We start from the raw sequence: 23,998 nt of genomic DNA, 5'->3' as shown, positions 1-23,998 counted from the left end.
AATTATTATAGACAAGTGTTACAAATTAATCAAATTGTATGTAATTAATTGTTTACACGTGTTGTGCATTAATATGTAATTATCATTATACATACGTGTATCGAATTAAACATTTACTATAAGTATGGAGTAATTAAGCAAATAAAGAGATTCGAAAGACAGTACTCTAATCAGAGAATCAATAATCATTCGTCAGAACTTTAAATAGTTGTATTATTTTCTGAGAACCCGTCTGCAATCTTCACTTTTCCTACTCATAATCTGCGCTCATTGGAGTCCCAAAAAAGATGCTGAATTCGATTTTAACTCAATTATTAGTATACATATCTATGTGTTTATTATTAGTCTTTCAACACGTCGTCTTTAAGCCGTCTAAAATATCTGGTTGAACTCCAATTTGAAAGTGGAAAGCGTCTGCTTTCTCAGCCTTGTAAGGGTCGTATCGGTTGATACTCGACGCAGCCCTGCTTGCGGCAAGTTCGGCGGAACTCTCGTGTATTCCAAGTCAGAAGCGAAGTGGTAGAAATTTTCAGTTTTTAATGAATGTGAGCTTAGTTTATATAATATGCGACGATTTGGGATGACTACTTATTATTACCTATTAAATAATTAGTTTAATATTTTTTACGTTATGGCAATGAATGAGAAATTAATATATTTGGCAATGACGCGATTTCTATGAAATACAATATTTCGAATTTTTGCAGGCGTATTCCATGTTGATGCATACATTGACTCATCGGCTTTTTATTTTGGCACCGGCCGTTTGCATTCTGCAGGTAGTACTGGTCTACTGAAGTTTATATAATAAAAAATAGTAATAAAAGAAGGATGCTAAAAATTATCACCTCGGACATTTTTGTTTGAGGAGGACAAAGAAGGACAAAAGGAGGACGTCTGGTCACACAGGGACGTCATTTCAGCTTATTCACCTTATAGCACCTGCCAGAAAAATCATATTTTCACTGGTAAAAATGTAAACCAAACAAAACTTTCTCATATGATTTTTTTAGCTCTCCCAGCATCCATTCATTTAAAGTGATCAGTCTTTCTCCTTTGTCCTGGATTGTACTTCTCAAAATGTTGTGATAAGGTGACTCTTTTTCAGTTTCCTTCTTTGATATTTTCAAAATCTGGTACCTTACAAAATGTACATGAAATTCTCAGATGCCTTATTTTTTAGAGTTCGGGGCGCTGAATGTTCTCGTGCCAGACGATTGTATTAGGCTGACTTGAAAACAACTCACTAATAAGTAAAGAAATTCCATGCAATTGAATTTAAAAGCTGAATGACGAATGATCTTTTCTCGTTTGGCTTTTACGAAATCTCTATAGAGTACTCCCTTCGAGATATCTTGCAGTGTTGGTAGAGATACATTGATAGTAACGGTGTATTACCTGTTTCTCAGATACGCATATATGGTGCATATGATATAAAATGGTACAATAGCGTCATACCATACAGTGTCGAGTGCTTTTTCGGTATCTTATAATAACATTCCCGTGTCTTTTTCAATGTTGAATTTTTAACAATTTTTAAACATAACAATAGTTAGTAATGAAGCAACTTAATTGTTAAATTTGTTAATTTTATGCAGAAGCGCCTTTTCAAAACTAGAGATTATAAAATTCAGGCAGAAATGTTTCATTTCAAAGTTCGCAAAAAATGAGTTTTATATCGAGTAGAAATGTACTCTTTATTATAAAACATTTATTAATTACACCCAATTCTCTTTTTGCATGTTTTTTTACTCTGGTTTTTTTCATTATCACGATTAAAAAATATATTAAGGCATGGAAAAAATACCATAATAAACTGTGTTATCGTAGTTTTATCCGAATTAAAGAATATTAAATGCACGCTGGAGACCACTTTGGTCAGAAAGTGTGAAATTCAAAAATCTTGTATCCATAAATACGACATTCTGATATCTTGTGCCATACACAATTGGCAGAGACGCCTTTGAAGACTTAAAAATTGAAGATATTGCAGAATTGACAGCTGACAAAGTACTTAATTAAGAACAAATTCTAGAGATTGTTTCAGAGAACATTGATGATGAAGTGGTTCGATCAACTGAAAATTTAATTTAGATTAGGTCACGTTATCAGAAAACATACATGTATTTAAGGAAAGTAAAATCACAGCGAATGATAATCGAATTTATATTCAAAATCAGTGAAACACAAACATAAGTTATTAATATTATTCAATATACTCTCGAGAATGTCTCGCCAATAAATATTTCCAGCGATGAGAGTGATTTTTCACCACCGAAAATCAGCAGTAAACAGATGCGTTTATTGTCAAGTAGTGAGATTGTATGAATATACTATTTTTTTATATTAAATTAAATTTAAATTGCAAACCATGTCAATTTACTACTTATTATGCATTATATGTAACTTATGAAACTATTTTTATAAAAAAATAATTCGATTTATTTTTGAATTCGAGAATTTTATATTTTGAGTTGATTTTAAGTAATGGAACCTATCTCCTTTTTTCATACGTGCATTTTAACTTCTTTTAGATATTTTGTGTAATATAACTTGGACTTACATGCGTTATACAAGATGTATGCATTATGTCTAAGGATCTCTGTTGATATTTTAAATAGGCAGCGTTTTTAATAAATATTGAAATTGCGCAGTAAGAGTTGTCACTTTTGAACTTATGTAAATTAAAAATCCACGCCCAACGACAACACACTGGTTATGCTTCATTCCAATTTAGCCCGCTAGCGGCGTTGCTTGTTTGGTGTCAAGAGGCCGGTTGTTTATCAAACATGGGTTCGGTTGTGTCTTCTGAAAATCTGGCACTGCAAAGCTATGCATATTATTCAGCAATTTTGGTTATTAAAATATTATTAATGGCGCCTTTGACAACATTTCGCCGGATGACTAGAAACGTAAGTCATTCGTTTTATCTTATCTATATAGTAATAATAGTAGGTACATATTATTAAAAATAAATAAAAACAATTCAAACATAATATTTAAATAGCTAAGAGTGCAATGGCTTACGATAAGTTATATATGTTTTTAAAGCTGCTATAAGCATTTAAGATACGTGAGTAAAACTTACAAAACGACTTTTCTGATCATGACCAGTTGTGTAATCACAATACCGTAAAAACTGGTTATAAAGTATTTTGTTGCAAAAACACATTTTTATTAAAGCAAAGTTACAAATTGCCAGTTTCAAGAAATATCTAAAATCCGTTTGACCGCGTAGCGTGATTTTTTAATATATTTATCATACGAGAGAAAAATTCCAATAATGGTTTATATTTATTTTCTTCGATAAATAATTTCTATGTTATATCGACCACTTTCGTTTCTAAGCAATCTTTGCTTTAAATAAATATAAAAAAAATATTTTTAATATTATGATACAATACAATACATAAATTACCATAGCTGTAAAATAAATTTCATTGTCTTTTGTGAAAAAAATATTTGCGTCAAGCGTAGCATATAAACTTCAATCATTTTTCATGCTTTCGCTGGAATTTTATTTTTTAGTTAGCTTAACAGTTAGTTCATAAATCTTTGAGATAAAAACTTTCTTATGAACTTATCACAAACATGACGTATAATTTCACTTGTATTTTGGGATTAAGCGGATATAATTTCGACCGTTTCAAGTACGGTTTGTGTGAAAGTTTTCTTTCACAAATACTTATAAGTTGTATAAAACAGGGCATCAAACCGTTATTTTTTCCTTCCAGTTTTCGTACCGGTTCAATTAAACATATGTATATCGTTTCGATTCCAGTTTTCGTTCCGGAATAAATATCGATTTTTAGTCTTTAGTTTTCGGTTCAGCTCCGAATAATTATTTAATAAAAAATATCTTCTACCATATTTTAAAACATTTTATTTTTTCTATTGTTTATTAGCAAACTATTATATATTAATTGCTACAATAATAAAATATAAATTATAATAATTAATTAATGGTATAATAATTATGTGTATAATATATAATATTTATATGAAAACAATACAATTTATTTTAATTTACGATTGAAGTATACAGGATTCTTAGGTATGTTTATTTATAATTAAAAAATATGAATGTTTCCTCTAATTTTTACTATATCTTCCAATGTATTTTCATTTAAATTATTACATTGTTTTGATTTGATTCACCGAGTAGTGTAGTCGAGGGAACGTGCGTAATGTGGATTAAGAAGAACCGTTCACGCGCACATGTGATGTGAATACAAAACAATCATGAAAGAAATATTACCATATTAAATTATAATAAAAAAATACATTGATTAATCGTAAGTAATAATTAAAGTGTCATATTATTATCAAATTGGTATTGCAGAATCGATTTTAAACTGTTATTACAAAAATCACATTTACTCGCTCGAAACGTATTAGGGTTTAAAATAATGGTATTGTTACAGTCGCTATATTGACCATTGTTAATATTGCAAACTGTTTTTTGTATAACATAATTACTAATATATTGAAAGATATAAAACCCTATATTTTTAAACTACAATTCAATCAAAAAAGTAATAATAAGGAATTTCGTATTTCGAAGAAATAAATCTAATTGTTTTAACAGATAATACTCTGTAGGGAAAAGGTCAGCGGAATATAAGGATGAGACAAAATTTATAATCCTAATTCGTTTAATTTTTCGAGAAAATTAGTAAGGATTGAGTTTTCGCAATATCTTGAAGTAATATCGCTTCAAGTCTGTTATCTAAGATCTCATCTGTTGTCTAAGATCTGATGTTTTATGGTTAATTTTCAACGATTACAATTTCCCTGCAATGCTTCCGCTATAAAAGTCTCGTACAGCTTAAGAAATGGTCAATCCATTTAATCCCTAGAATACCACTATATTGTCATTATATTTATTTCTTGGATAAAAGCTTGGCTTGGCAGCATGGAGTTATTTACTGTTTAACCATTGTACATATCTCTTTTGGTTGTAATAAGAATGTCTCTCTACTGTTTCTGAGAACTAATGAAACCTGCTGCTGTTTTATTTTAGTCAGTTCGTGCTATATTTTTTCCCTTTCATGTAACATCCAAATATCGTGAAACGTGCCGAATACATTTCGTCGACTCCAGTTTAAATAATAGCCGTTTGGCTTTGCGGCGGGTCAGGTCGGAGGAGGGCTGGATATCTGTTAACTCTAGGGTCGATCGTAAGACTGCCTCGGTCAGATGAACTGTTATCAAATAATATAATCTCATATTTATATATCACTATCCAGAATTACGCCAGCCCAGAAGACTACAAATATTTGGTAGATTCCAAAGCCAAAACATATCAATTAACCGCAGATCCGATGGTGGAGCGCGTCAGAAGGTATCAAATATTATTATACAAGTATTATTGTTTGTTATGCCATTTCAATCTGGCAACTAATCGGCAATATATTAAATTACAGGGCTCACTTGAACGATTTGGAAAACATTCCAGCGTTCATGTTCGTCTCAGCCATATATCTGCTGACCAATCCTTCTCCGAGCCTCATGAACAACTTGATGATGACTTATACCGTGAGCAGGATTTTTCACACGTTTGTGTACGCCTTCCGCGAAGTTAGACAACCTGCACGAGGCATATCCTGGTTTATAGGATACGGAATTACTCTCTTTATGGCCGGAAGTGTCATATATCGCTTTAAATAGGCGTTGTATTTTTAATATACTATTTAACCATATAAACATCATTTTTATTTTTATCTGTATAAATACTTAATACGTAATTTGATTTTTAATAAACGCAAGATGTGCTAAAAACTTTGTTTTTTTTTAATTTAAAACGTCCATCAATTACCAATATTTAGTAAAAATAATACGTTACTAAATATATATATATGTATGTGAATGATTTTCTGATAGTTTTAAGTGAATTAGCTAACTTAACTTTTGGGTAAAAACAATAAGGCAATTTTCTCCCACCATTCTTATACATATTCTATACAAATCTTATATTTATATGCAAGTAATATTAAAAAAACCGTGCCAAAATAAGCTAACAATTCTATTAGCACTGTTCTGATTTATTTGGATCGGGTACTTCTCGGGCACCACGCCCGCGTCCCGCAGTTGCATTAGGCTCGGGAGTTTCAGCCCATGGGCAACTGAGATCGGACCCAGCCTGGCGTTCGCTCCGGAGTACTGCGCACTCCGGCGCTAGGCCAGACCTCCTTCCTTGGTCGTCACGATTGACGACCGTGGACGGGTCTACCGTCGCGAAATGCTGTTGATGGTCTCCGGCATCACTAACCGTTGGAGACGGAGTTGGATAGGGGAAATGGAGGGGAGAGGGTGGTTTGCGGACAGTCGCGCTCCGCTTACCTTGGGTCTCTCGGAAGAGAATAATAAAAGACAACCTGAAAGAAATAGGGGTTCTTTTTATCATCTACTCTTTATTTTTAAGTTTTTTTAGTTTGGCGGCTTAGGCATGCTCCGATCGAAGGAGCACGTGTGGGGGTCCTAAAAAGGGTTTGTTTTTTAAAGTATCCCGCATTAGGACACAGTGAAGCGGTTAAAGAAGGTTTTGGTGGTTCTTTGGGTCTCCGGGAGATGTTCCTAGCGGCGCCCTGTTGAACCATGTATGAGCGCTAAAAGAAGAAAGCAATTAATCGGGAATAGAAAAAACAAAAAAAAAAGAATTATATAGTATTTGCGACGAGCGCTCTAATGTGGGCGAACATCTTCGCGAGCGGAATATGCCTCGCAGAAGCGCTCGAAAGCCCGAAAGTTCTCTTTAGACGCAACGAAGTCTTGATGGGTTAAGGGACCTTCGCCCTCTAGCTCAAGAGCGAAGTGGAGGTGCGTACGCTCCTCGTCGAGGAGTGGGCAATCCCACAGGATGTGCTCTGACGTCTGGTCGTCGTGGCCGCAGGGGTAGTCGGCGTCGTCTCTTAATTTGAAACGACGTAGATATGCTCCGAAAGCTCCGTGTCCGGTAAGGAACTGTGTGGTTGCGAATCCGCATCTCATCCAGCGCTTCTCGAGGCGAGTTTTCACCTGCGGAAAGAACTTAAAAGTTAGCGCCTCTGCCACTCGTCCAATGAGGCCTTTCGAACGCTGTGTTGGATCGCTCGTTCCGTATCCTGCAATTTAGACACGTTCAGCGTCGGTTGGATCGTTACTTATCCGACCGTTGCAGAACGGCTCCTTCTTAAGTGGAAGATCGCCGACCTTCGCTGTGCGACTAAATCTATGGGTTCGACTCCGGCTAGAATGAGGCGAGCCGAATTTGGAGCCGTGTTGTAACACGCTGTTACCTGTTTCAGGGGTGCCGTCTGAGATCCTAGCAAGAGAAGTTGAGGGTGGCCTCGCGAAGCCCTCTCGGCGAAAGCACCGACGGCGTACGTTATTATTGACACATAAATCGCCTTGTACATAGTCAATTTTGCGCGAAAGTTTAACCCCCAATTGCGGCCCCCCAATCTTAGTAGTTTTCCCATCGCGTCGCGACTCTTCTGGGCGGCCAGTCTAAGGTGGGCGGCGGGGTCGAATCTATAAGTTATATTGTAACCTAAGTAGCGGACTCGCGGCTCATCTCTTTAGGATCCGAAAGATTGGACTTTCCCGGCTTCTTGATGATTATCATCTTCCCGGGCTTCCAAGTGTCCGGGAAGGTGCTGCTGTGTCGCCGGATCAGTCCAACGACACAACAGTTTTTATAACTCGGGATCCCAACTAGTTTCACAGGATTGTTACAAAATACACATATAACAATTTAGAAATATATTTCATATGAACATAAGAAAAAATGGTTACAAGAAGTAAATATACATAATATAAAATATAGAATAAAATTATATAATACAATTTAAACCTGAGAGATCGCTTGGCTAAATCTCCGTAATGAGTTCAGTTTTGTCTGACTGTCTTTAGACTGTCTGCGACTTTCTGCGATTAATTGCAACTAGCCATGTATGGAGAGAACATATCCTTTTATACATTACATTCTTTCTTAATTAAAATATTATTAGTTAATTACAATTTCATTATATAAAGTACATGTAGTACATTACAATTTCATTATATAAAGTACATTACATTTGATTGGTATTTAATGATAACACATACAAAGTTCGTTCACATCAAGTAATTAATAATTTAACAATAGTATCAATAATGTAACAATAAGGGTGGGATATAACACCCCTCCCCCTTTAAGAGTAAAATTATAAGATGATTTTACAATAATATAGTTTTTTTTTTTTTTTGCGTAATAATTATAGTCTGAGGTTTTCACCACTTATATTGCTTGGTGTCTTTTTCTTCTCATAGGTAGTCGGGGAAGTGTAGCTGTTCTTTCACTTTGTTGATGTTCATTAATGATCCTATATTTGGCTTTGTTGACATTCATCAATGATCCTGTATTTGGCTTTGTTGATGTTCATCAATGATTCTGTATTTGGCTTTGTTGACATTCGTCAATGATCCTGTATTTGGCTTTGTTGATGTTCAACAATGATTCTGTCCTAAATTCTCAGGCATTTAGCTGGCTGAGTCTTGTTTCCAGTAGGTGAACTTCATGATCTGGGTCGGATCCTTGTATTTAGGGTCATCTTGTGGAGGCTTATATCCAACGTTGGGTCAAATAAATTGGTCGACACGGCTGATATCCATGTCCAAGTATTCTAGGAGTTTGTATTCTGTTGCCTAGTACTCCGTGTATGGCATTCTCCCTTTTGTTTCCTTGTTTAGAAGTGGTTTCAGGCGGTAATCTTCAAAGTGTTTATGATTGCTGTCGTGTGTGAGCCTGGATTTTTGCCTGTGGTAGAGTCACGCTGCTAGCTCAACCTCTGCTGGAACTGATTCGGTTTGATCAGCCGACCGTAGGGTGTTGTGTGGGCCAATGCATTGCATTTGGGTAGTCTTCCGGTTATTGTTAATTTAGCGTATTCCGGCTTCTTCCGACAGATGTCAATTGCTCTATCAATTCTTGCTCTAATAGTTGCTATTGTGGTTTCCAAGTGGTTATACTTGTTGGTCCTACTGTCCATTTATATGCGAGGGTGGTGTGACATATTTGATTTTCCTCATGATAATTATTATTCTACTGATTATACATTGCAATATCAAATTTGGTTTGTTAAAATTTTAAATAATTTCTTATCATCTTAAGACAAATATATATATATACATATTGATTTTGACACATTGTTATGAACGAGTTTGTTACAAATACAATATTAGTTTATAAGTTAGAAATCCCTTTTAATCTATTTACATGTACTACTATTTCCTTATTGCCAATTTTTAACGTGTAATTAACAGCACTATTTACTTTTATAATGTCATAAGGACCGTTATATTTGGCAGCAAATTTTCTTGCATTTCGAACATTTTCGTTTTTCAAAAATACTTTATCACCAATATTAAAATTTATCTGTTTACATTTCTTATCATCATATTTTTTTGATTTATGTTTATTATCAATTAAATTATCTCGTGCAAATTTCTGACTTGTATTTAATTTAAATTCTAAGTTTTCTAAATAATCATCATAAGTATATTTAAATTCAGGTGATTTTGTAATTGCTGAAGGCAGTTCTGGTAGTTGTCCAAAAATTAATTCAAAAGGTGTTAGCTTAGTTGTGGAGTGTGGGGTAATGTTATATGAAAACATTGCTAAATCAATCCACTCATCCCAATCAGAATGTTGGTTATTTATATAATGTTTGAGATAGTCCGCCAAAGTAGCATGACTTCTTTCTAATGCTCCATTTGTTTGTGGATGATAAGCGGTTGTTTGAAGTTTCCGAATTTTAAAAAGTTTAGCAATTTTCTTGATTAAGTCTGATGTGAATTCCGTACCTTGGTCGGTGAGAATTGAAGAAGGTATTCCAAATTTACAAATGAATTGATTAACGAAGACCTTTGCAATTGTTTCTGATTCATGATTAGAAATTGGGTAAGCCTGTGAAAACTTTGTAAGGTCATCTTGAAGCGTTCGCGATAAATTCGGTTAAGGTATTTTTATCACCGTCAAATCGGGTTATCATGCGTTCTGCCATTTCAATGGTAATTTTTGATGAACTAGACGCGTTTGTACTATTATCGTTAGTCATTGTTGCTATTTTATTACGGGATTCACTACCGGTACTATTTTTATTATGACTTCGTAAAAGTGGAATTTTGAATGATCGCTAATAAAAAAAAAAAAATAAAAAAAAAATTCGTTACTTGTTATAGTAATCCTGTTTCACAGCTGTTATAATCTCGAGGTTCTGGATTTTCCGTGAAGTAAGGTGCCTGAAGCTTTCCTGTTGTTCATAGTCAATCCCACCGCTGCCACCAATTATGCTGTGTCGCCGGATCAGTCCAACGACACAACAGTTTTTATAACTCGGGATCCCAACTAGTATCACAGGATTGTTACAAAATACACATATAACAATTTAGAAATATATTTCATATGAACATAAGAAAAAATGGTTACAAGAAGTAAATATACATAATATAAAATATAGAATAAAATTATATAATACAATTTAAACCTGAGAGATCGCTTGGCTAAATCTCCGTAATGAGTTCAGTTTTGTCTGACTGTCTTTAGACTTTCTGCGATTAATTGCAACTGGCCATGTATGGAGAGAACATCTCCTTTTATACATTACATTCTTTCTTAATTAAAATATTATTAGTTAATTACAATTTGGGGGGCGACGGGGGCGATGTTTGCCGCTTACGCGTTGGCTGCGCCGAAAGGCAGTCCATAAGCAGGGCCGGCCCTAGGTTATTTGGCGCCCCAGGCAAAAACTAAATTTGCGCCCCCTCCCCTATTAATACTTGATGAGCGCAAAAATATAATTAAAATTATATAAATAATATATTATATTTGACAACATGCTCTTTTTTACGATTGTGGGTATTAAAGAATTTATAATTTATTTTTTGTTGTGACTTTTTACGTGTAAAATAATTTAAAGAGTACACAGTAGTGTATAAAAACTAATATCAGATTATATTTCTTAACAATATTGTTTGATAATTTTAAGTGAATATTGCGCCTTTATTTGGTATCACGGCGCCCCACAAAATCTAGCGCCCCAGGCGATCGCCTGTACTGCCTGCCCCTCGGGCCGGCCCTGTCCATAAGCTCCTGGATAGAGCTGGAGGAGCTTGAGGAGCTCATGCGACGCGAGGTAGAGGGAACTTCCCTTGAGGGGGCCTCTGGTTTCGATTTTTACATCGGTTTTTTTAGTGTCTCGGGAGTTATGACCGGTGTCGCGGGTGTTGTGACCGGTGTCGAGAGGGATGTTTTTTTGGCTGCGGGTGTTGCAGTCTTCGGTCTCGGGACCGAGGCCTTGGCAGCCCCCTTTTTATGGGGGGGCTGATGCTTTGCTCATTATGAGCTTTTATATATAATTAAAAAAAATAACAAAAAATTTAACAAAACAAAATTATATAAATAAAAAAAGGGTTCCCGCTGGTTGACGTTCGCTGGAGCGCGGAGGAGGTGATCGTTTGCGCGCGGGAGGGGGGGGGGTCTGCTGTTCGAGCGTGGGCCGATGCACGCTCGAGCTGCGTGAGCACGCGGTGATTCACTTTAAACTCCGACGACTATATCTCGGCTCGCAGTCGTCGGATCGATTTGAAAGTTCGGTAAATCGATTTATGTTTTTTTCCCTATTTATTGGGACCCCTTTTGGGGGGGTGCAGGGGTCTCGGGGACCGAAGTAAATTTCTGCAAGGTCTCGGCTTTGCCGGCGGCCGGGCCAAAAAGTGCACCGAAGAAAATCGATACTTATCGGTTTCTTGTCGGGCCGATTGATGTCTTGATGGGGTCAGGTGATAGTGCGGCCCTTCTGTGCCAAAGATTGACCCAGAATGTGCCATGTGTCCGCTTTTAGTTGTCGACTCGTTCGGAGCTCGTGAGAACTGCCGCTCGGTTCGGCTACTGGAGCGCGACTGTGAATTATTTAGATCATGCCCATTACATATTTTGTTATGGCCCATGTTGGATAAAAAAACTCCCTCCGGTCGTCCTTGAGGATCCCGGAGACGATCAATCGCGATTGATCAATCGTTACGTGATTGACGGTTTTGAATGATTAGCGATTGACGCTGCGTCAATCGCTATGACTCATTCGGTTTGTTGCGCCGTCGAAGGAAGAAGGGATGGTTGATAATCTCTGATTCTACTACCTTGGTGAAGGCAGCAACAGCCTCCGCCGAGGTTTTAATCTTATCGTCCAGGGAAGTCAGACGCACCATCGATGAAAGTGTTTGAGGTCTAGGAGTGATTGGGGATTTACCCCTCAATTCACTGACAATACTAGCCGTTGTTGGCTTAGGGGGCGACACCAGACGCTCAATTCGGGCAACGGTAAGCTCCAGTCTTCTGAATGCCTCAGTTTGAGGCGTTTCAGAAGCGACTGGAGCCGCTGATATCGCGCTAGAAGTAAGACGGGCCACAAGCAAATACAGTTCTCGTCTTTGAGAGCTAGAGATCCTCTCCAAGGAGTCGACATAATCGTCAAGCTCCTTGGAGATGGCAACCACAGAGCATGAAGTGGAATTAGAACTGTCCTCTTGGGACCTAATTAGAGGTGGAAAGTCCTCTCTTGGGCGTTTGGGGGCCGCTTGCACCGTTTGCGGCGACACCGATATGGCTCGCTTACCCGGGGCGTCCGTCTGAGCAGCATTTGGATCCTCAGAGGAGGTAGGTTTGGCCGCCGTAACTCGTGGATCCCCCGACCTAGTAGTTGGACCCCTTCTTGGGGCCTCAGCCACTGAGGTCGGGTTTGACTCATCACCAGTTTTGGAGCGGGCCCCCTTTTTGGGGGCCGGCTGTTTAGACATATTCAAAAATTTAGTTTATAGACTTATAAAATATAGCAAGAAAATAAAAATTAAAATCAGAACTAAAATATGGCTCGTGACGCTTTCTGACACTTATACGAATCAGAAGAAACACCACGAGATAAGACTTAAATAAATACAAACAGAAATTCATTCGTGACGCTTTCGCATCACTCTAATTCTTATAAGTGCCCGAAAGCATCACGAGTGGTACTAATTACAACTAAAAAATAAATGAAAAATAAAAGAAATAAAAAGAAAACTATCACTCGCAACGCCTCAAATTTAACAAAACAAAATTAAATAAATAAAAAAAGGGTTCCCGCTGGTTGACGTTCGCTGGAGCGCGGAGGAGGTGATCGTTTGCGCGCGGGAGGGGGGGGTCTGCTGTTCGAGCGTGGGCCGATGCACGCTCGAGCTGCGTGAGCACGCGGTGATTCACTTTAAACTCCGACGACTATATCTCGGCTCGCAGTCGTCGGATCGATTTGAAAGTTCGGTAAATCGATTTATGTTTTTTTCCCTATTTATTGGGACCCCTTTTGGGGGGGTGCAGGGGTCTCGGGGACCGAAGTAAATTTCTGCAAGGTCTCGGCTTTGCCGGCGGCCGGGCCAAAAAGTGCACCGAAGAAAATCGATACTTATCGGTTTCTTGTCGGGCCGATTGATGTCTTGATGGGGTCAGGTGTTAGTGCGGCCCTTCTGTGCCAAAGATTGACCCAGAATGTGCCATGTGTCCGCTTTTAGTTGTCGACTCGTTCGGAGCTCGTGAGAACTGCCGCTCGGTTCGGCTACTGGAGCGCGACTGTGAATTATTTGGATCATGCCCATTACATATTTTGTTATGGCCCATGTTGGATAAAAAAACTCCCTCCGGTCGTCCTTGAGGATCCCGGAGACGATCAATCGCGATTGATCAATCGTTACGTGATTGACGGTTTTGAATGATTAGCGATTGACGCTGCGTCAATCGCTATGACTCATTCGGTTTGTTGCGCCGTCGAAGGAAGAAGGGATGGTTGATAATCTCTGATTCTACTACCTGCCGATCTGTCAAGATGATTTCGGACGCAGATATGGCATTTACTGCAATTACTCTTGCGGTTTTTACTCAGAAAAAAATTGAAAAGAATCAGACGTTGGAACGAATTAAGGTACCGCTTCACACATGAGCATTTGCAAACAACTCTACAAGAAACTTGGCCCGATGATTGTAAAAAAATATTCGAACGGACCAAGAATCATTCGAAACAGTCAATCACGTGACGATTGATCGTCTCCGGGATCCTTTAATATGCGGACGTAATAATGAGCCTATCCAATTTAACTCTTAGATTTATCTCAATTTTTTAAGCAATTTAAAAAAATATATAGTCATTAAACTACGAAGCATCTTGCTTGCGTCATTGTAATAAACTAATTCATAAGTAAGATTTTTTTTATATTAATAGGCATACGTGAACGAGGAAGATATAAAAATGTACAAAGCAATTATAAATCCAAAACTGCGGACAGATCCGGAAGTTGAACGTACTAGAAAGTAAGCAGTATATATTTATAATAATTTACGTAAATAATAACTTATTTATAAATATTTGTGGCGGGGCGAAAAGGGTTGCACGCGAACGCCGCAAAAGGGGCTCCGCTGGGATTATTATACTAATATTTTTTGCTAACATCGAAGGACAGAGAATCTATAGAGGTACCAAAAAGCCATCGTAAACGCACAATTATATCTCATTCTTATTATAATGGTCTGATTATTTTAGAACATGACAAACATAGCTATAATCTGACTGTAATGTAATGGACTGTTGCATGTTGACTGTTGCCAGCTGGAACTGGCATGCGGCGACTGGCATTCCAGTTCTCTGGTGTCTTACTGGAAAAACTATTGTTAAAGGCTGATTTACACGATTCCAGTCGGCGTGCCAGTTGAGGTTGCCATTCTCTGGATGCCAATGACGACTAGCACCGTGTAAACGCTTAATGCCAGTCACTGGATAAGCCAATGCGCCACTGGGACGCTAGCAGCTCCAGCAGAACAAATATTTTTATTTTACTGCCAGCTCCCCCTTCTATCCCACTACCGTACTGATGCAGTAATCAAAGATCACTACTAAAAAGAGATCAATGGTCTCGATTCAAAGCCAGTTCGAAAAAAAGACGGTACTTGGGCAATAATACTTCAAAGACAGGCAGCTGATACAAATATAAAAATATAAAGTCGGTCCGTCGCCCGAAGCACTAGCCCTGAAAAGGGGCGCCGTTTACCCCGAATAGGGACGCTATTTGATTATATTTAATACGGTGTCGGAAGTTCGTATAAGCACAAGCAGCGCTGTCTAATTGGCGATCGTATATTTATATTCGTTTCGGGATGCTGCGGGCTCTAAAAAAGAAAAAAGGTAATCTGGGAAATTTTTGTTCGTTCAGGGATGCTGGCGAGAGCTAAAAAAGGTCAGCTTTACAACAAAAAATCCGTGATGACCTTTTTTTCTTTGAGCCTGGGAGGCTGAATATCCTCGGGCTGGCTCTGACTATAATATACAACATATGTAACATTCCACTTAATTATTCTACATAAAAAAAGAAAAAATAAGAATAAATGCAACATAAGCACCTGGATATGGTTAAAAAATATTGTGAAAATTATCCATCTGTTCAACACTGTCTTCGGGATGACAAATGCGCATAATCAGTGGAAGATGGCTGACGTGATTATTATACCATAACTATGAAAGGCAACAGAAATATCGCTTTAAATACTTAGTTAAATATCAGCAGCAAATTATGTCTAAACAGTTTTGATTTCGGGAAGAGCAATCGATCATAGATTAGGTTAATATAGCACATATTAAAAAAGCATTTGAATAAAAACATGTACATATGTCTATAAATATTCCTGGATGCTGCTTAACATTTGCAAGGGAGTGTATTAAAGTACTGTGCTTGGACCGGTTCTCTGCCTGCATGTAACATGCATGCTATATTCCGCAATACGATGGTTATTTGGGGATAGTACAATTTTCCTAAATATTTTTTTATAATTAACATTAAATAATTGAAAATGTTCGATTATTAAACGCAAATAAAACTAACGCAAAAGAGGTAACAATGATAAAATAGAAAGCAATTTTTAATTGTTATATCTAGCGCCAGATATACAAATAATTTTCTCTTTGACATAAGCCTGCAAGTTATTTTTGGTACAATATTTATATTAAAAAGTCAAATGAATAAATAATCTAGTTTAGCTTATGTACTTCTATAATTAGAAAATATGAATTTTACATCAAATATACATGAAAATCTTTAAATAATAAATATTTTTTGTTTTTAGTTGTATTAGTTTACCTTATTTAAAAACTGCCCGCAAGATATTGTTTACATCTATTTGATTGATTATCCATGCTATAGATTCTCTCTTCTATTTGTTACTAACATTGAATTTTTTCACTGTTAACAGATAAATAACGAACATCTCTTTTCTCACATTAAATATAAGTTCTTAACGATATATCTAATATAATTACAATTTTTATTTTATAGTGCTCATCGCAACGACTTGGAGAACATTATACCATTCTTTTTCGTATCCGGATTGTATTTATTGACTGGGCCTGAATTGTCTAAGTTGAACTTTCTCATGAGAACTTACACAATCGCTAGGGTGATCCATACTTTGGTATACGCCATTCGTCCCTTACCGCAGCCAGCTCGATTTATTTCATTTTTGACTGGGACTGCAGTCACTGGATATATGGGACTCAACGTATTTCTTTACTTTATGCACAAATAAACTTTGATTTTATGTAATATTGCTATTTTCGTAACATGTTAATAATAATAAACCGTATGAGAATTATCGCATGTTTATTACTGATAAAGTTAAGTGGTCTTATATAATTCATAATATTACCTATACTATTATTAATGGATTTACTCGTTTATCATATGTATGTATATGTTTTGTGATAAACAGCAGTTAAATACGGAGTATTCCGATTTCGTTCGTGAGCGCCTTTTCACAAATACTTTGGAGATGTAAAATTCAGGCAGAAATAGTTCGTTCCATTCTTAACGTTTGCACTATTTTATGAAAACGTAAAAACTACTTTAAACATTTTTTTCTATCTTATTTTGGTTTCATGACAAAATTTAATCTCAACTGTGGACTTTAAAATGTATATATTATAGGTGAAATTAAATCTTTCTTAGATACAACTCTATAAAAATTACATTAGTTTAATCTACGATGAAACATAAGTTATCAGATTGTTTATCTGTTCTACGACAACTGATAAAACTGTCAACCATAATAGTATTGTAACAACAAACAATGTTTTTAGCCGGCGTAGTTATTAATTTTGAAATACTAATTTTAATCAAAATTTTAATTTGACTATGTAATATGCTAGTTTTCGATCAAATATCGTTTCATAAAAAAGTATAATAAAAACAAATAGTATACATACATGATACATATAGCCCGTCCAAAATGTTAGCGCTCATCATCGTTGCGTTGGAAACAAGGGTGCGTGTACGCATGCATGCATACATACATAGTTTTCCGCGAATTTGTTTACACCGATAGGAGAACGTTACAAATACTAAATCAGGGCTGTTTTAAGGGTAGGGTGACCATACGTTGGAAATTGAATTAAAAATTATAATGTGTTATATTTTTATTATAAATTATTGTCATGTTGTGGTATTTTGTAATCAATAAAACAATTCCTGTAATATTTTATTGGTATTTTAAAAAATATGATATTGAACAGATATTCAACCTGGAGAGTGATACCAAAACTGTTCTCATGTTTTTAAGTTAAATATGTATATAAATAAACAAAAAAGTAAGAAAGTGATATTTTACACTTTCCTCAACAAATTAAATTAAAAAAGTAAAAATTAATTGCACTTGAAATTTCACATAGTCACCCTATTATATTCTCTCACCAATACTATGACGATGAGCGTTCAAACTTGGACGGGCTGTACATATGTATGTATGTATTTAGTTTTAACGAAATGCGGAATGTGTATGTTTTTTTTGTATAAATGAATAAAGTAAGTGAATTCGCTATTTAATATTTTATCAGTTATCTATAACAATTAATCATAATTTTGAAAGGTATAGATTGTTATTAATATTGTGTTATAGTTGTCGATAGGTAGGCAGATTGCATAACTACAATATCGACTGTGTATGAGGGGCATCGAATATTCCAGTTGACCGTCAGTTCTGCTCTTCTGCTCGCCCGTATCGTTTGTCGTTCAAGCGAGCGTCTGCGTTAGCGATAAAGATGACAACCGAAAACTTCTTTTCGAACCCTCTGTTCAACACCTACGTGTTCTACTGCTCCATACTATGCCTGAAGATGCTGCTCATGTCCATTCTCACCGGCCGGCAGAGATTTAGGAAACAGGTTCGTTGTTTTGATCTTTGTACCGTTATTAACCGCCATGGAACTATAGCGTGACTTGCATATTCGATGCGTTACATTCTTTACCAATTGTAAAAGTTTCAAATTTCAACTACTTTTTGAACGCTGCTGCCACCCTAAAAATAAATACCGAAATACACTTGAGATATTTCACTCATGAATTATCAGATTACGATTATTAATACAGATTAACGATCGCGGTTAGAATATCAGTATAGTTTTCGAAAACAACGACGAAAATGCAAACAAGGATGTACAAAAAATACAAATATTTATATATAAGTAAGATTATCATTGCTAAACATTTAAAGAACTGATAACTTAGATAACATTATTATAAAACACTTACAGGTTAAATGCATTTCAAGTTTTTTTTTCATTTTGAAAACAGTAATATAAATTGTAAAGGATCAGCAATTATTAATCGATTAGTGTATTACTAGCTAATTCTTATCACACTTCAAGAAATTCCTTCTTTTATTTAATGGTTTTATATAAATCTGATTCATTTACTGCTTGTATGTTTTTCTCGTGGAAAATTAAAAGCGTGTCAAAGTTATAAAATGATTATTTTCACTATTATATTACAGATATTTGCCAGCCCTGAAGATGCTAGAACCAAAAAATCGAAAGTTGGACAAGACGAAGACGTAGAACGAGTCAGAAGGTATACATCTTACAATAACATATTATATTTTGTAACAAGCAGATATGGTAAAAACATTTTCCAACTTGTTTGTGTACAATACTCCAATAATGATAACGATTTCGGCTCCACAACTTATCTCCAACTAATACATATTTATGCTAAGACTTTAATTTACATTTGATAAGATTTGTCACGAAATTTTGTATTACAAGTTAATATAAGAAACACCACAATGCATAAAATTCATGGTTTCGTATTAATTTCATTGTGCATGTGTTTGCATGAGAGTATGTAGTCTCTATCACAACGGTTGAACTTAGAAAACAGAGAAGAGTCAGAAATATCCATAATCAGTAACGTATGAAATAAACTTTTATAATAATTTTGCAAATTGAAGAAGTGGATGGTTATTAGCGAACTTGTTAAAATAATTATAGAACTGAATCTAAATCTAGAAGAAGAAGAAGTTCTGATTCAACTTAAAAACCATAGAAAATAACTCTTCGAAGAATAGCAACACAGTTTTTAACCAAGAAAATGGTTTAAGATGTATTTAGATATGACTGAGAACATTTTGCGAAAGTGTCAAAGCAGTTAATGATGCCATCGCATGCTATAAATTAATTTATGAAAAAATAAAAAGGACTACAGGCAGAGCTGTGGAGTCGTTGGAAATTTTTTCCGACTCCGAATTTAAAAATATACATATTGGAAATGTTGTCGAGTTCTGAATTTTTATGACAGGATGTGAGTCAAATGATGTGTTAGCGAATTAGGTGTGAAAGTAACTAGAAAATATATACTATATCTAATTTCATATGTAACTATGACCAGTGTAGAAACATGACCCTGGATGTCATTCGCTTGGATTAGTGCCGCGCCACGTCTGCCGGTGGGCTATTGTTGGGTATTTGAATAAGTGCATAATAACTTTTGTTTACTTCATATTACTAACTTAAAACGCATGGCGTGGAAAGGGTTAAAAAGGAGTCAGTCGATTTTTACGACTTCGACTCTGGTTTAAATGCTCCGACCCCAACTCCACAGCCCTGGCTACAAGGGACAAATTATATTTAATATATAGTTTGTACTTAAACATATGCACATACATATTTTATAATATGTACTTATTCAAATAAATACTAATTTATTTTACGTTTTATTTTTTCAAGTGTATGTATGTAAGACAAATTTATTTTCACTTATTCTTTGATACTAACAATACTATATCGAAAATTATTAGAATTTAAGTTTTAATCGATATTTCGACTTGCACCTTCAAAAGCAATTAACCCTTACACCGTGGATGATGTTTTTGCGCGCCATTTCGAAATTTGTTAATATGTGAGGGGCACATATTCATGCCGTATTTAAAAAAATATTATGGTTCAATAAATTCAAGCGATTTACAACCTTAAATTATACTAAATAACCATATATTAGGCTCAAAGGTTTATGGCACTTTTAGATTCCCAATGAGTACGGGCGATTTTCTCAGGGCCGGCCCGAGGGGCAGGCTGTACAGGTGATCGCCTGGGGCACCATGATACAAAATAAAGGCGTAATATTCCCTTAAAATTATCAAACAATATTGTTTAAGAATAAAATCTGATATTATTTGCCGCAGATTTATTTTATTTTATTATTTATATGAACAGATTGCACGCTAGAGCATCGCCCTGTCGTAGGCTGTTAAGTGTTAACAATGGTTTTGATTTTGTACTCTCACTTGGCATTTAACATTTCTCATTGTGAGTTTTACTAAGGATATTCGATTTTTCGGTACACCCTACTGTGTACTCTTTAGATTATTTCACGCGTAAAAATCCCAACGAAAAAAAACTACACACTCTTAAATACCCACAATCGCAAAAAAGAGTATCGTGTCAAATATAATATTGGATTACTTTAATTTGAATTATATTTTTGAGCTCATGTAATGAGTTATTAAAGTATTAATAGGGGGACGGACGGACGAAAATTTAGTTTTTGGCCGGCCCTGGATTTTCTTGATGACTTTTATAGAAGTCATCCGCAGTGAAACAGTTAATCAAGCTTATCAAATTTTATGTATTATTAATAGATTATATTTTCACTCTCAATTAATATAATATATACTACTTTTATATACTCTCTTATGAAAGTATGTACTTAATGTGGTAGTTGGCATAATTTACCATGTCAACTGTTGACTTAAGGCTCGGCCACACAGAAAGCGGTCTGTCGTGGCGGGAGGCGATCCAGCGTTTGTCACGGCGATCTGGAATATGGGGACGTCACATAGGACGCGATACCTTGTGTGAACGCTCCAGTCTGAGGCTGAGTAGTGCATTTTCAAAATAATTTGTGTTTCATATTGCTATTGAGTATGAGCTCAGATGAAGAACAACTCATTCTATTGTTAGCTTTGCAATACAAAAAGAAAAATAGACGATGTTGGGTGCATGAAATCAATAAGAAAAAAAAAACAATTGGGTAAATACCACCGATTATGTATTGGACTGGAGTCACTTGAAGATAAATTTTTCAAGTATTTTCGTATGAATAATTCAGTTTTGTCACTCATTTTTAGACAGTCACTAGAAAAAACTGTAATTTTGTACTACCGAATCGCTTGTCGCCGCGACAATCTGGCAGAATTCGGTAGACCGCGTTCTGTCTGACTGCTGATATAACATTGCATTATTCAACCAGACCGCATCGGCCAGATATCGCTTCCCGCTTTCTGTGTGTAGCCTATAACCTTTTGATTTCCGAGTCTTAGGATTACCATCTAAATATCGACGTATTGTATAAAAAAATAATATTTACGCCCATTAAAAATGTATCAGCAATTCCTACATAAGTATTACATCAAAAGCCTATATATCAGATTTTGGCAACCACAGGGTTAATTCACCACATTCTTAATAAGTGAACGAATATAAAATAAAAAGAATGCACGTTATAATGTTTGATTTTATAATTTCAGAGCTCATTTAAACGATTTGGAAAACATCCCAGTGTTCATGGTTATATGCGCATTCTACTTGATGACTGGTCCTTCGGCTTTCCTGGCGACAACTTTGATTCGAGTCTTCACAGCGGCTAGATTACTTCATACGTTCGTTTACGCCATCGTCGTCATTCCGCAGCCAGCGAGAGCGATCGCATGGGCTTCCGGTTACTTCATCACAATTTTCATGGGTGTTATGGTTCTTTTGAAATTTATGCCTTTCATGTAATTAATTACGAATAAAATTCCATTAACATTTTTATTATTTATTTTATTATTAATACATCACACAACAATATTGCAAATAATTTTTAAAAATAAGCATAAAAAACATTGCAATAATAGTGAATAAAAAAAACACATATACTTACATAATAAAATCAACAAATAAAATATCTATATATGTAATAATTACCATGTCATTATATTTTAGTATAATACATAATTATATATGTATGAATAATAGTTTTTTTTCATAAATTCATTTCATAAATAATTGACTACAGAGTAGTTTTTTTTTATTTTTCAATATTCGGCTATTATTAGATTTCATCACAGAAAAAGTATTTGGCAACAATATAGAAACTTGTAAGTACATTATTAAAACAATCGAGTTATTCGATATAGCATCAGAATCTGTTCATTTTTTTTAGATTCTTAGAGAAGCAATTTGCGTAATAATTACACAAAGTTTAGATCAAACTCGATTGCCCGATTCTGCATATCTATGTACATAATATAATATAGATAAACGATCAACAAATACTGGTCAATCACGAAAAAATAAAAAGCGTACAAGTCATCAGAACTTGGGATAGGAATCGTCAGCGACGAACGTTGCAGCTTTAAACACGACCGAACTGCCAACAACAACCAACACCGACACAAAACGAAAACGCGACAATCACAAGCGCATCCTAACACATCACTACTCGCGCGTAATACACATCGTTATACCGTTTACGAAATTAAAATAAAAAAAGTTGAAAAGAATAACATCTCCTAAACACGATACTAATTTTGAACTAAGTTCGAAGGTCACTTTAACTACTAAGAATACTACAGGAAGTTAATCGCTAACAAATATATAGATTTACAAAAGATTTTATACGTATAATAATAATAATATATATAACATATATAGAAATATAATTATGTAAATGGATACATCTCAACGAATGGCATAATAGTATATCAATAATTATATAAAAACATCGGAAGTATAATATGATAAAAATATACAATAGGAATTTATAATCAATAGCCTTGTGTTGACAATAAAATTGGCATGCATAGTATTTGCAAATGCCAGTTCTAAAATTAAGCCATGGTTAGAAATATACAGTAAGCTCTTTTACATTACGCTTGAAGATCTTCGAATGATTTGAAATCTTCTCGTTTACGATAAAACAAATACAAATACATATATATATATACATAGTAAACATTTGGAGCTTCTGAAACTATTCAGTATTTTTCATATATTTTATATATACATTGTTTTTAAACATTTAAGTACATAATGAAACAAATTGAGATCTTTCAAACTTGACTCTCATCTTAACATATTTCTGTAAAAACTTTCTGGAATAATGAAAAAAATACAGCGATACTATTTAAAAAAAATCTTAAATCAAATATGTACACATTATATTTTAATATGATATTATGACTTAGGAAAAATTTAGTACACATGCATTTAAACGGCATGCTAATTTTAAAAATAAAATTACGTGCACAAAATGGACATATATTTAAAATAAATAATCAATATATACGTATATTATATTTTTGCATTGAAGTAAAAAAAAAAACTTTAGGCTTTAAAACAGTCTTCTAATCGATATCAAATGGCCGATTTTAATTTAATAATGTATGTATTGTACATATAAAACTTTTCCACGATTATATGATAAGCAAAATGCATTCAATTTAGATATATAATAGTATATTTACAAGAGCGTCTCGTCTTTTATTCATATAATAATTTTACACAGCCTTATTGTTGTTCCATTGATAGTTTTTTTATATATATATATAGATACGTTCCAATATTAGATAAATCTTAATCGGCTTATTTAAATGATA

General features: G+C 35.0%; 1 protein-coding gene across 5 annotated transcripts; it reads left to right on the top strand.

Annotated features, from left to right (window-relative positions):
* The first annotated feature begins 1,461 nt into the window (after window positions 1-1,461).
* Window positions 1,462-22,172, top strand: LOC148238816 (microsomal glutathione S-transferase 1-like). Of its 5 annotated transcripts, XM_088199905.1 has the most exons (5): window positions 2,728-2,912; window positions 14,268-14,356; window positions 16,369-16,512; window positions 18,856-18,933; window positions 21,887-22,172. In XM_088199905.1, the coding sequence occupies exons 1-5, from the start codon at window positions 2,790-2,792 to the stop codon at window positions 22,137-22,139; spliced, it is 687 nt and encodes a 228-aa protein (XP_088056031.1). In that variant the 5' UTR covers window positions 2,728-2,789; the 3' UTR covers window positions 22,140-22,172. The 5 variants fall into 5 exon arrangements, with proteins under 5 accessions (XP_088056023.1, XP_088056031.1, XP_088056013.1 ...); XM_088199897.1 differs by lacking the exons at window positions 14,268-14,356; window positions 16,369-16,512; window positions 18,856-18,933; window positions 21,887-22,172 and adding exons at window positions 1,462-1,551; window positions 5,250-5,344; window positions 5,427-5,781 and having other exon boundaries at window positions 2,535-2,912; XM_088199887.1 differs by lacking the exons at window positions 2,728-2,912; window positions 14,268-14,356; window positions 16,369-16,512 and adding exons at window positions 17,758-17,824; window positions 17,984-18,248 and having other exon boundaries at window positions 18,857-18,933.
* The last annotated feature ends 1,826 nt before the right edge of the window (window positions 22,173-23,998 follow it).

This window comes from Plectrocnemia conspersa, unplaced genomic scaffold (genome assembly GCF_051122295.1).
Source record: "Plectrocnemia conspersa isolate PC_06_02 unplaced genomic scaffold, ASM5112229v1 ptg000001l, whole genome shotgun sequence".
Lineage (NCBI taxonomy): Eukaryota > Metazoa > Arthropoda > Insecta > Trichoptera > Polycentropodidae > Plectrocnemia > Plectrocnemia conspersa.
The sequence above is the reverse complement of the archived record's forward strand: the minus strand, read 5'-3'. Positions and strand labels throughout refer to the sequence as shown.

Excerpts from the sequence above, each read along its gene's own strand:
- LOC148238816 (XM_088199905.1), top strand. The coding sequence starts at position 2,790 with ATGGGTTCGGTTGTGTCTTCTGAAAATCTGGCACTGCAAAGCTATGCA. Across the intron at positions 14,357-16,368 it reads GAAGTTGAACGTACTAGAAA|TGCTCATCGCAACGACTTGG; the intron begins GTAAGCAGTATA and ends TTTATTTTATAG. Across the intron at positions 16,513-18,855 it reads ATCCATACTTTGGTATACGC|GATATTTGCCAGCCCTGAAG; the intron begins CATTCGTCCCTT and ends TATTATATTACA.